Raw genomic sequence first — 13,913 nt, 5'->3', positions numbered from 1 at the left:
TGGCGAGAAAAAAATTTCCATTTTGTGCAAAAAATCGGATGTCGCCAAATGGGGGGGGGGGGGGGGTATATTACATCTGTACCCATAATCTCATAAAAAGCAACTGAAGGGGGGGGGGATTAGATATCAATTTAGGTTTTGTTTTACAGTTAGGCAAAAAGTTGAGATGGTAAAATAAATGAGGTGTCCTGTCAGAAATTTTTTCAAAAAACTTATGTTCCAACTGGTAAAGCTCTAGATCAGCGTTTGTCAAGAAGCGACTATTCCATCAAAAATGACTTCCAAAAAGTCGAGTCTTAGTCGCCAAAAGTGGCGATCATGCTTTTCTTTTTTTGTTAAAAAATGTAAAATAATATTGCGCTATAACAATACACTTCCAATCCAGTCCTGTTTCAGCCTTTTAGCCTGTAATAAGCGAAATCTTTTTACAAATCGATTTTTTACAAATATATTTTTCTTTCATCCCTCTTTTCCGACTGGATTTTTTCAATTAAAGTAACAAACTCTGATTCCTGACATTTTTACCCTTTCGTTTTAAAACATGGTCCGTTTTTACGATCGTGATTATTTTATTATTAATTTTATTTATTTTTTGATAAAGGATTCATTTACTTTTACGACATAGTACAATTCCAAATTCCCTGCAAAAATAAATGTGTCTGGCAATAAAGTTTCTGACTAATTAAAAACCTTAAGCCCATATAAGTTTTCACATTTGCCCTCATTTAGTAAAATTTTTAGTGCAATTCATTTTGTTGCATGCTTATAAGTTTTTTAAAAAAATATATCCAATAAAATTTTGTTGTTTTTGTGAAGTGTCATAATCTTTTAATTTGTTGTTAATATTCCTAATAGCAAATAGGTTACTTAGTTTTTACTCTGCTTGTATTTTTTTTAAAACGTTTTTTCGTAAACCAAAAATGCGAAAGTGGCTAACAGTTTTTGTGACTAGTAAAAAAGCCAGTGGCTACCATTCAGAATTCCTAGTCTAGAGCTTTACCAACTGGTGTATCTGCCTTAAAACCTATTAAGGGAACATGCATATATTTTCCCATCTCTTAACGTTACTTTTAAAGTTATTATTTATCCTATTTTTTAATTTTTTCAAGGGATATTTTGGGATACATTACCTTTCATCTTTGTTTTTTAGTTTTATGGAATGTAAAGGTAAAAATGAGTAACTTAAGTAATATAACAGAAATATATGTAATTATTTCTAAATTTACAAGCTTTATTGATATTTTAAAATTTAAACCATTTATTTGTAGTCCAGATTTTAAAATTTTATTTATGCCTGTATAAGTGTACTCTTTTTATTATAAAATCTTAATTAATTTTTAATCATCAATATTTTAATTTTTAGCCTGATTTGTGTATTGAGTTGCTAATAAACATTTTAAAAACATAATTTTATATCATAAAACATTTTGAGTTGTTAAAAATGTCCTTGAGATGTAAATAGAATAATTAAAGAAATCATTCAATTTATTTATATTTAAGGAAACTTATCCATCAACTCCTCCTGTATGGTTTGCAGAAACAGAAGATCCATGTATCACCAGTGCTGTTCAAATATTAACTAACACCTCTGGTAGAGATAACTTGGTAATGTTTAGTTAATTTGTATATTTTATTTATCTACACGTTAACTTTTTAATACAAAATAAAGCTGTATTGTTAATTAATTCTCAATGTTTATATACTTTTTGAAAAAAAAAAAAAAAAAAGCTTTTGGGAGATTCTCGTATATAATACATTTTTTTTTTAAATTAAAGGTGAAACTTTATATTTTATGCTAGGTTCCTCAGCAAGTTAAACTTCTTATTAGTGAATTGTGCAGGCTACACAATGTTCAAGAGCCTACAGAACTGAATAACTTGCAACCCACTTTTGTTGCACAGGTAAGGAGAATTTTAATACAGTAAGAGAACCAACTATCTGTATTTCTCTTGACTACTGCTATCCCACATATCTAAATTTCTGGATAGCTAAAAAATACTGTTGACGTATCGCTATCCCACGTTTCTGGATCGCTAAAAAATACTGCTGACCTAATATTGATGAAACCAAATTTATAATGATGAATAGTACAATATATACTCCAAATTTTAACAGTATTTCACTTTCAAAATAAATTAAGCCGACGAGCAGACCCATATATTATAGACAATATGCACATGTGTGATCCGTTAGCAACAATAAGCTTTTTTTTTAAGCGTTCGCATGCATTCTTTACATATGCAAGTGTTGTTGATATTTTTAAGCTTTTGCATACATTAATATCGTTTTTTACTTATTTTGCAGACTATTCGCAAAATTGAAACGTCCACAGTTAACTTGCCACTCAATTCCGCAGATAATCAGGAGTTTACTATATTGCATTTGGCACAAGAGACTAACAAAATACTTATCAATTTGGACACAGTCAAGGAAACAAACATTTAAAAACCAAAAAATTTAATTTTTCAAGATAAAATTAAAGAGAAAGTTTTCACTTCAGTTTCCTTTTCCTATAATAAGCCTTTTAAAAAGAAGAGAAATGACTCATAGGAAATATGTTTACCAGCATTTGTGATTCTTTTATGCTAGTGTTTGGAAAGTATTTTTTTTTTTAAACACTAGTTTTGTAAAGGGTTTGTTTTGCAACTAAGATTTTTGTTTATTCTTGTATTTTACATCGAGTTAAAATCAATAAAATTTTGCTTTCTAATTACTACATTCTAGATGCCACAGGATCAACTTCACAGATAAATTACCAAATTTGATGTTAATTTTTCCCAAGATTTTTGTATAGTCGCTAAACTTCCATGCAAAAAAACATTACTCTAAACTAAATGAATATTCATTTCTTTAATTTCCGATTGGAATTAAATAGGGAAGTCAAATTTTCGGATACTCTTTTCAAGTTTCATACAGAATTTTTTTCAGAAATTTTGCCTTGCCCATGATTTGACTCTCTTACTTTGAGCATCATTTTTGTGCTCAAATTATCCAGTAGTATATACAGCAGTGGTATAAATTCTTAGCAAAAATACCTAGTAGTAAAACTCAAAGTATGTTTCTATACAAATTAATGAGTTTACTTAAATCTTATTTACTTTTAGCAAAAACTTCATAATGTAGCTAATCGACTTTAATTTAAAGTTCATATGAAAAAAAATTCCTAAATTTAATCAAACAAAATTACTGTAAATGTAAAAATGAAATTTTAAAAGCATACATAATATGAAATTTCTGAATTGATGGTGCACTAGTACTACAGATTAATGAACTAACTCTTTCATGGTGGTTCAAAGCCATTTCGAATGCAGCACAGTATTTGTAACAGAAACATATATTTTTAAAGGTATTTCAGGGAAGTTCATGTTTTCAAAAATTGGTAAAAATGTTATTTTCTAAAATGGTGGGAAAATAAAGTCAAATTTTCCCGGTTTTCTGAACGTCAGATAAAAGGTATTTACTGTATAGTTTTATGAAAAAATATTTTAAATAAGTTTTACGATATATTTCTAGAGGACAGATTATGTATTTCCGTAAATTAATTTTTATAAATAGTTTGCAAAATTATGAAATGTGTTGCATTATTATATGGCAATCATTAGTTATGTTTGTTTTACTTATTTTGAGCTATTCCACGGTAAAGTAGTCACTTTGATCCACACGTGACGGTTCATGTACTTCATTAAAAAGTAATCATTAAAAACACTAATGACGAAATGTTTTGCTTAAGGAATGTTACATTTGTTTACAATTTGTTTTACAATAAAATTGTTATCATTACTCTTTTATTATTTTTATTGAAATATATGAGGTGACACGTGCAGGACAAAATTAGTTTTCCATGGAATGCCCCTTTCTGATATCTTGTTTCATCAAATTTTATTATGTAAGAGACTTAAATATTTGTGTAGGAAATTTCCTTCCAGATATCTGAAGATGAATTGGAAAGTAATTCTGAAGATGATGAAGAAACAGAAGATGATATCCATATTGAAATGGAAGATGATACTAGGTAATACTTTGGCTTTAATATGATTTTTTTTTAAAATTTCTGCTATAGTCCCAGTGTTTTAAAATCAAAGAATGATGTAGGCGCGTGTACACAATCTTTTTGCATACTTAATTGTAATTCAAGTTTTATCTTTAAAGCATTTTGCCAATGATCCGAAAAGTGTACATGCATATTTTTTTCATGATATTTTTATCCAAACGAAAAAATAAAAGCTACTCTGGCCTATACAAATATCTTGAAAATTAACAAAAACTAGCTCTTTAACTAAAAAAGGGAATATAAATATGACTGTGATTCTAAATATTTATTTAGTGGAAGATTTGAGTAGTTTTAGCTGACTGAAGAAATCATGAAACATTTTTTTTTTAAATTAGAAAAGAAGAAAAAAAGGAAAACTTATGCTAATAGCTGCATGTTTGATTTTTAAATAAATGTTTTTGTTCATAAAAGGACCCTGAAATTCATATTTATTGTTTCTTGAATTTTTAATGATACGGATGTTGAATAGAACATTCTGAATCCTGAGAAAGTGTCTGTGTATTGTCAAAATAGTAATAACATCTAGAAAATTGCATCAACCTTTGAAAGAAAGTTTTGCTGTGTAAGTATTTCATTAAAAGATTGAGATGCCATCCACTTAAGTGTTAAGATATAATGTTATAAAATGGGTGAATATTGCTCTTTTGTATGACATAATGCAGGACTGCAAACTTTAGCGCATGTGGCATGGAAAATATGCATTAATCTAGCTTACTATGCAACTACGCATCTCAAAGCGTAAACTACGCATTTGCACATCGCAGGAAATTGCTCTCCCATGTTCAAGATTAAAAAACAATTTTTGGTCTTATAAATATTTTACTATTTTGGAATTTGGGAGTTAATTTAACATTTGTTTGCTGAAGATAAGTTTATTTGGTTTTTTTATTATATGTAATAAATCTAAAATTAATTTATTCTTTTTGTAAAGATGGCAACACTGTGTATAAGCCATTCTTCTTAATTTGACTTCAAATAAAATCCATTTGTCCTTAGAAAAATCTTGATTTCATACATTAAAGCAATTTATTAACTTTTTTATTTTTTGTTTCCATTATTAGTCCTGAAAAAAGTAAAGATGAAGATATTAGTAGTGAACACACAGCCACTCTTGAAAGGCTACGCCAAAATCAACGTCAAGATTACCTCAGAGGATCAGTTTCCGGATCTGTACAGGCAACTGATCGCTTAATGAAAGAATTGAGAGAAGTTTATCGCTCGGAGAGCTTCAAAAAAGGTAAATTAATGCCCCCCCCCCCTTCCATTTGAATGCCAAAGTATAAAGGAAGCACAAAACTTCAAGAAGCATAGCTAAATAGAGTTTTATCTATGCTTTGATTTTGTTATGTTCACTTTTATAATCCATACCACAATTCTTATAATCAATTATTACAGAAACAATAAGCGTAAAAATAAAGTATAAAATTCTTAAAGATAATATGAATTTTGTAATTGGCAAAGTTAAACTCTTTCAATTTTCCTTCTCCCTAAAAAGTAGAATTTTGCTAATTTTTCAATACAGTTGAACTCGCTTATAGCAAGCCCAGTTTTAACGAAAACTCGGACTGAGCTAGGAAATCAAAAAGATTTGATTGGTACAATGTTAAGTATGGGAATAAGTCTGTTTTAACAAACAAACCTTGTTTAAAGTGAGCAATCTTTTTGTAATTCATAAAATGTCTGTTGATTTTCTCCTCAGAAAAGATTCTTCTATTTATGGAAAAATTTCATTGATATTTTGTATTCAACTGAAAGTTAGAGAAATCATAAAAACAAGTGATGACACAATCCTTTTTTCGAACTTAATGGGGTCGAAGAGCGTTTAAAAATTATATATTTGTTGAGAATGTTATCATTTTCAAGATATACTTCCGAGGATATTGTAGTTGAAAGTCAAGAGAAAGCAAAATAATAAAAAAAAAACTACCATCATAATGAGAATAAAACTCAACACACTTTGCTTAGTGCAGAAAAACTTCAAACCATTTTTAAGCCACGTATGCAAATGACTGTTTTTCGGACTTCAGTTCTTTAAAAACAAAAACGAGAGAGACTAAAAGACAGTTCAAAACAAATTACTAACTTCTTTGGTTCTGTACAGAAATATAAAATAACAAAGCAAGTGTATAAAGATTTTTATGATTTTTTAAACAAACCCGTTTTTTTTAAGAGCACTCTGTCATAATGAGCAAATATCCCAGTCCATTCGCTTTCATTATTAGCAAGTTCGACTGTATATGCCAAAAGTCTAAGGGAAATTTCCTTACCTCTGATGATTGTGAATGTGTGTTACTATGGCAGGGGTAGGAGTTGTTCTAAAATTTCAAATTTTGTCCTAAAATTTTAAATTTTGCCCTAAAATTTTGAGTTTTGTCCTAAAATTCCTAAAAGTCATTATTTTATTCCCTACTTGCGGAGAAAATTAAAATTCAACCAAACAATGAAACTTTTCATGATGATATGCCTATAATTTTTTAGGATAAAATAAACTTTGTAGACCCTAAGAAATTTTCCCCAAAAAAGAAAGAGAAAAACCTTTGCTGGAGAGGGGAAGGGGGTGAATGCAGTTAATAAAATACATGCTTAGTATAAAGCTGTTTGTTTTATCTATACCTCCTAACCCCGGCAGTTTTTAGTCTTTTGTAAAAAATATGTAAAAATAAAATAAACAGCTAGGCAGCAAATGTTGCAGAAAAAAAAGTTAGGGGAAAGGAATAAAGTAAAATATTTTTGATTTTTACCCCCTTTGAAAAAAAATGATGTCAACCAGGAAAGGGGGGAGAGGGAGTATTTCCTCCTCTCAAATTGCAGTTCTGTGGCAGGGATGGGGGTGAAAGGTATCATAGCTAATTGATCTCGCACATAATATTTTTAAATGTGGCACTAACTTCTGGATTTAAAAATGTAAATAATAATTCGTTTTATTAAAATGCCACAGAAAACGAAATTCTCTTCATTGTGGTTGGGAAAAGCAGCCAGAAATGGATGCAAGATCAGCACATGGTGCCGTGCAGAAAAGGGTGAAATTAAAGCATTTTGTTCTGATTGTCCATTATCTTTCCAACATTGATAATAAAGGATTTTCACCAGGGCTAGAAAAATCTTTAAAATTTTACATGCCTTGCCGGGCATGTTTGTCTAAAAGATACCTGCCCAGTCTTCCGCATTGTAGATCAATAAAAGCATTTGAATTTGTCATACAGCATTAATCCGATGAATTATTTTTATATAAACATAAAAGCTGTCAATAAATTTAACAAAATTTAAATTGTATAACAGGAAGGATCGCTTCCACGCAAACCGGAAACAGCAAACCATCTTAGCAGTAGAGCTTGAAATAAATTTTGAGCTCCAAGTAAGGACACTAATTTTTTAATAAAATACGAAATAATAAAGTTTTAGGAAAAATTATTTGATCAAAAAAATTACATGTCCAGCCAGCATTTAAGGGTATAAGATTCATGCCCGATCGTAATTTTTACGTGCTCCTGGCATGTCGGGCAGTATAATTTTCGAGCCCTGATTTTCACATGCTTATTGTCTCATGCCGATGCGGCGAGATATAAGAGGTAGCTTGAAATATCAAGTTGTATTTTAAATTCCCCAAAATCACTCCAAGATGAAATTTCAAAAGCGAAGGTTTTTTTTAGTTTTAATTAATGTAAAAAAAAGCAATTCTTCATTTGTATCTTTAAATGCTTTGTCTGTAGTTTACAGGAATGTTTTTAGTGGATCTCAGATAGCAAAAAGTATCAAATTATCTGATAAAAGTTAAGTGCTGTTTGACCGTGGATTGTATGGAAAGGCAAACATCCGGTTTACAGGTGGAAATAAACACACTTATTAGTTTTCAGGGATGTCGGCTTTTACAGATGTACAATGTTACCTATGCCTCTAAATTACGCCGAATCTCATTCGGATGAGCAGAACACACGTAACAAATTTTTGCTTTTCCCCCTTATTCAGATAGACTGGACGTTTGCCAATTCCATAACAATCCGTGGTTAGACAGTACATAATAAATTTTGGAGTTGCACCCTGATTGAAATCCCTCCTTAATAAGGATATTTTTTCATTATTCTTTCTAATTCACTTTGATGAAACAACAAGGCAAGTAAGGAAGCAATTGGACATACATTTATCCTACTGGTATGTGGTATACTTCTACATCTTAATGTGTCACTGTTGAATGTAAAAGGTTTTATTATTCACTACGAAAATCAAGCTTATAAATTTCATTTAAATTAAAAAAAACTTGATATTTGCAGGGTTCGTACGCTCTGGGAAAACCTGGAATTGTCCAGGAATAATGACATAGTCAAAAATGTCGGGGGACTTTTTGAATTTTGCTCAAAAAAATTTTTTCCCTGGGGATTTTGTACTATGAGATCTAATCTTCCTTTTTATGGATGTTTGCGGAATAAAAGTAAAAATTTTAAGGTGAAATGACGCTGGCAATAAAAAAGTGGCGACCCCCCCCCCCCCCAAAAAAAAACTTCCACTGTCCGCCATTTTTGTCTCTCAATAGTTCCCAAGAAAAAAATTCCTCAGGTGAGCAGGAATTATGAACAAGCTCAACAGGGGAGAAGACAATTTACTGCTTCGGGAGCACAAGCCTGAAGATGGGAGGGTGGATCACTGAAAATCGTTTTTTGATTGGAAAGTCTTTGGAAAAGCGTGAAATGTAGTCACCATCTTTGGTCATTCACAAGATGGGGGTAAACACGATGCTTAAATGCCGAAGTTTCCACTAAACAAAGCAGAATTAGATGTTTTCTTTAACTGCAAACTAATAAAAATAATGCAAAATATGCTCCGAATTGTGTTTTTTTTTTTTTTCAAATGTTTTTCTTTTTATTTTAAATGCGACTTTTCTTGAGAAATGAAAAAATTTTGTTCTTAAAACTTAATCTTATCCTCATTGCTTTGGATGCAAATGTGCTAAAAACTTTTCAACTGAAATGTTGTTTCAAGAAGATTTATTACTTTTAAACTGTTTTCATGCTACAATTTCAAAAAATTTCTTTGTTTTTGGCGTAGCCGCCTATATTTGGTCATCCCCAAGATGGAGGTACACAAGACTTTTGAAGTGCCTAAGTTTCCGTAAACAGCATTGGATGTTTATTGCAATGCAAACTATTAAAAACAATGCAAAATGTGCCCTTTTTCGAATAATTCGTAGCTATTTCTCTGGAAAATGCAAAATTTTATCTTCAACATTTTTTAAAATTCTAATTCATTTCGACTCTTATGTGCTAAAAACTGACTATTTTGTCTTAATTTTAGTATTTTAAGGATTATTAATTATCTATAACTACTTTTATGCTACAAGTTCAAAAATCTACTTATCTTAAATTTTTGACTTAGTCACCATACTTGGTCATTTTGCAAGGTGGAAGTAGACATAAGTTTACAAAAACAGAATTGGATGTTTATCTCAATGTAAACTATTGAAAGTAAATGCTCAATAAATTATGAATTTTTAAAAATTAACTATTTTCTGGAAAAGAACATTTTAAAATTAAATTTTAGCATCCTTTAATTTGCGAAAGAAAAAAACCGATGATTATTGGCATCGGCTTATGATCGGCCGATATAGATTTTTCTTATGAAGCATTGTATGATATTAAAGTCAGACCAAACAACGTAAGTAGAAGCACAAATTTGTAAATTACAGCAGACACGTGTTTCGGCGTTACAGGGAACGCCTTTTTCAATGTAAAAAATAATGAGCTTATGGATGAAAAGACATCCGACAAAAGCCAAGAGCAGATAAGCATGCAGCTTAAAAGATAAAAACAGCGGATTAGCCAAACACCAATGACAAAGTTATAAACCGATCAGGAACCAATAGGAATGCAAGCAAAGGCTAGGAGCTTTCTCTTAGGTACGACCCAGAAAGAAAGAATTCAATTGGACAAGGATTAAGCCGAAGCTTCAACAAAAGGAAAAGAAATTGTCAGTAACCGTGAACCGCAAGAAAGGAAAAGCAGACTGGAAAACCATGAAATAAAATAAACAGAAACAAAAAATATTCGAAAAAAGGAAAAATAAAGATAAATAGAAGAAAATTGGGGGGGGGGGGTGTCAATCAAGACAAAAAGGTAAAAATAAACAAAGGAAGATAGGGAAAAAAAAGGGGGGGGGGAATGGGGAAAGGACAGTATTAAAGATATGGGAGCCAAATGTTAGAAAAATATGGAACTGCACTAAGATCGTTAACTAAGTTAGAACTGTTCCTCAAAATATGAAAGGATTCCCAAAAGTCAAGATCTGATGAATTGGGGCATTTTTGGATAATCTGATAAGAGTTAAAATCAAAAGAGTGATTCGAATCCCAACAATGTTGAGCAATACTAGACTTATTTAATTGTTGTTTTTTCACATAATTTTGATGCTCTTTCAAGCGAATTTTTAAAGCACGCCGAGTCTGTCCAATATAGGCAAGTTTACAACTACAATTAATTCTATAAATTCCACAACAATTAAGAGGGTGAATAGGATCTTTAAGAGAAGAGAATGAAAGTTTATTAATAGGAGAGAACACCACCTGGAATTGGAAACGTTTTAGAATCTTAGCAACCTGATAGCTTACAGATGGAAAGAATGGCAAAACAACCAAATTCTTTCTGATGAAGGTTCGGTTAAGAACATTAGTTTGGGATTTATTTGAAAGTTTTTTATAAATGGAATCAATCAAAGTTGGCGGATAGTCTCTATCAATTGCCACAGCTTTAAGATAATTAAGTTCCACTTTAAGAAGTTCCGACGAAGAACAAATATTAATTGCGCGATAAACAAAAGAATTGAAAGCAGAATATTTTTGATTTGGAGGATGAGACGATAGTCTATGAGGAGGTAAAGAGACAGCAAAAGGTTTGCGATAAACAGTAGTTTCAAAACCAATTTCAGTACGAGAAACAAGTACATCAAGAAATGAAATGCAATTATTCCGTTCTTTCTCACAAGAAAACTGAATATGAGGATCAATGGAGTTTAAAATAGATAAAACCTCATCACTCTCAAACTGATTCTGGTTCATTAGAACAAAACAATCATCAACATACCGAACATAAAATTGGAACTGCAGTTTTTGGAACAGCTTAACCTCAAAATAATGCATGTAAATATCACTAAGAATGGGGCTAAGTGGGTTACCCATAGCCAGACCATCTAACATAATATAAAAATTCCCATTAAAAACAAAAGAACATTGCTTAAGACAAGTACGGGTAAGGAAAATTAAATCCTCAATTTCCGTATTGGTGAAATGAAATTCAGAAAGTCTTCTACGAAGGCATAACAATGAACCCTCGACGGGAACGTTCGTAAATAAAGAGTTAACATCAAAAGAAGCCATAAAAGCATTATTTGGAACGAAACTATGAATTTTTTTAACAAACTCAACAGAATTTTTAATAGTAAATAAATTGTGACTCCTAAGGGGAGAAAACACAGAGACTAAATATTTTGCAAGTTTGTACGAAGCCGTACCAATATTGGAAACAATCGGCCTGAAAGGAATACCAGCTTTATGCACCTTAGGTAAAGCATAAAATCTAGCACAATTAGCAATAGATGGAACAACAGAGCGTTTAACATTTGAAGGAATAGACTTAACAGACTTGACAGCAGATGCAATAGTTTTTAACTCTTTATCACTAGGATCTTTAGAAATTTCAGCATATGGCCCAGAAGAAATCAAATCATTAGTTTTATCAACATAAGATGATTTGTCAAGAACAACAATTTGGCCACCCTTGTCAGCTTTGGTAACAACCAGATCAGAATTCGAAACTAAGTCTTTAACAGAACGGCTAACAGTATTAGCAAATACAGGTTTAGAAATTTTCGAGTTAAAGTCAATATTAGAAGCTATAAGATGCCGAATCGAATCTTTTTGAGAGGAAGTTAAGGCACTAAATTTAAAAGCTTTCTCAACAGGAGCAATAAGCTTTGAAAAAGAAGGATTAACACTCACAGCAAAATTATCATTACATTTTAGAGCCTCGATTTGAGAGTTACTTAATGGAACGCTAGAAAAATTAACAACAACATTCTTATTAACAACAGGTAAATTATCAAGAGGAACGACATGAGAAGATTTACAAAGCATAGCTAATTTCTTTTTCAAAACAATTTGATGTTTTATCAGAGGAACGAAGGGTTCTAGACCAAGAATTTCTGTCAATAATGTCAAAGTTGGGAATGGAATTAGAAACCGAAAGATGTAAATCATAAAGTTCACGTTCAATAAACGATAAATGTTTCCTAGTTTCCTGGATCGAAGCTCTGAGTAAAGCCAATTTCGACCGAAAGATTACTTTGTCAATTTTTACAGAACGTGGTAAATTACATTTCAAAGAAATAAACTTCGGAATAATTTTCTTGCGCCTACACTCTTGAAGAAATTTCAAATGGTTCAAAAAACGAAATTTCTTAATCCGAAGATTGGCAAACCTATTGATTTGAGACATAATCAAAAGCAAAACCAAAACAAATGAAAATGAACAGAATCAAACAATAACAGAATGAATAAGAAACAAGAAGTAAAAAGTCACGATCAAAATACAACAATAGACAAAAATTCCGAAAACAAAAACAAAAACACAAATTGCAAAAAGGCGGAAAATGTAAACGTAAGGCCCGTTTAAGCCACAAATAAGATAAATAAATACCTTTGTGCTAAATAGTAAAGTCAGACCAAACAACGTAAGTAGAAGCACAAATTTGTAAATTACAGCAGACACGTGTTTCGGCGTTACAGGGAACGCCTTTTTCAATGCAAAAAATAATGAGCTTATGGATGAAAAGACATCCGACAAAAGCCAAGAGCAGATAAGCATGCAGCTTAAAAGATAAAAACAGCGGATTAGCCAAACACCAATGACAAAGTTATAAACCGATCAGGAACCAATAGGAATGCAAGCAAAGGCTAGGAGCTTTCTCTTAGGTACGACCCAGAAAGAAAGAATTCAATTGGACAAGGATTAAGCCGAAGCTTCAACAAAAGGAAAAGAAATTGTCAGTAACCGTGAACCGCAAGAAAGGAAAAGCAGACTGGAAAACCATGAAATAAAATAAACAGAAACAAAAAATATTCGAAAAAAGGAAAAATAAAGATAAATAGAAGAAAATTGGGGGGGGGGGGGGGGGTGTCAATCAAGACAAAAAGGTAAAAATAAACAAAGGAAGATAGGGGAAAAAAAAGGGGGGGGGGAATGGGGAAAGGACAGTATTAAAGATATGGGAGCCAAATGTTAGAAAAATATGGAACTGCACTAAGATCGTTAACTAAGTTAGAACTGTTCCTCAAAATATGAAAGGATTCCCAAAAGTCAAGATCTGATGAATTGGGGCATTTTTGGATAATCTGATAAGAGTTAAAATCAAAAGAGTGATTCGAATCCCAACAAATTCGCTTGAAAGAGCATCAAAATTATGTGAAAAAACAACAATTAAATAAGTCTAGTATTGCTCAACATTGTTGGGATTCGAATCACTCTTTTGATTTTAACTCTTATCAGATTATCCAAAAATGCCCCAATTCATCAGATCTTGACTTTTGGGAATCCTTTCATATTTTGAGGAACAGTTCTAACTTAGTTAACGATCTTAGTGCAGTTCCATATTTTTCTAACATTTGGCTCCCATATCTTTAATACTGTCCTTTCCCCATTCCCCCCCCCCCTTTTTTTTTTCCCTATCTTCCTTTGTTTATTTTTACCTTTTTGTCTTGATTGACACCCCCCCCCCCCCCAATTTTCTTCTATTTATCTTTATTTTTCCTTTTTTCGAATATTTTTTGTTTCTGTTTATTTTATTTCATGGTTTTCCAGTCTGCTTTTCCTTTCTTGCGGTT

At 31.4% G+C, this 13,913-nt stretch overlaps 1 protein-coding gene across 5 annotated transcripts in view; it reads left to right on the top strand.

Annotated features, from left to right (window-relative positions):
- Positions 1–13,913, top strand: part of LOC129228286 (ubiquitin-conjugating enzyme E2 Q1-like) — a 31,982-nt gene that overhangs the window by 3,325 nt on the left and 14,744 nt on the right. For 3 of the 5 annotated variants that reach the window (XM_054862961.1, XM_054862958.1, XM_054862957.1), the window contains exons 2-5: positions 1,501–1,605; positions 1,800–1,901; positions 3,912–4,012; positions 5,113–5,288. In XM_054862961.1, coding sequence (XP_054718936.1) covers positions 1,501–1,605; positions 1,800–1,901; positions 3,912–4,012; positions 5,113–5,288 — 484 coding nt within the window. The remainder of the gene's footprint in view (positions 1–1,500; positions 1,606–1,799; positions 1,902–3,911; positions 4,013–5,112; positions 5,289–13,913) is intronic. The other 2 variants (XM_054862962.1, XM_054862960.1) reach the window with 1 other exon arrangement.

The sequence above is a fragment of the Uloborus diversus genome, chromosome 8, assembly GCF_026930045.1.
Source record: "Uloborus diversus isolate 005 chromosome 8, Udiv.v.3.1, whole genome shotgun sequence".
Classification (NCBI taxonomy): Eukaryota; Metazoa; Arthropoda; class Arachnida; order Araneae; family Uloboridae; genus Uloborus; species Uloborus diversus.
This window is presented reverse-complemented; position numbering and strand designations above follow the sequence as displayed.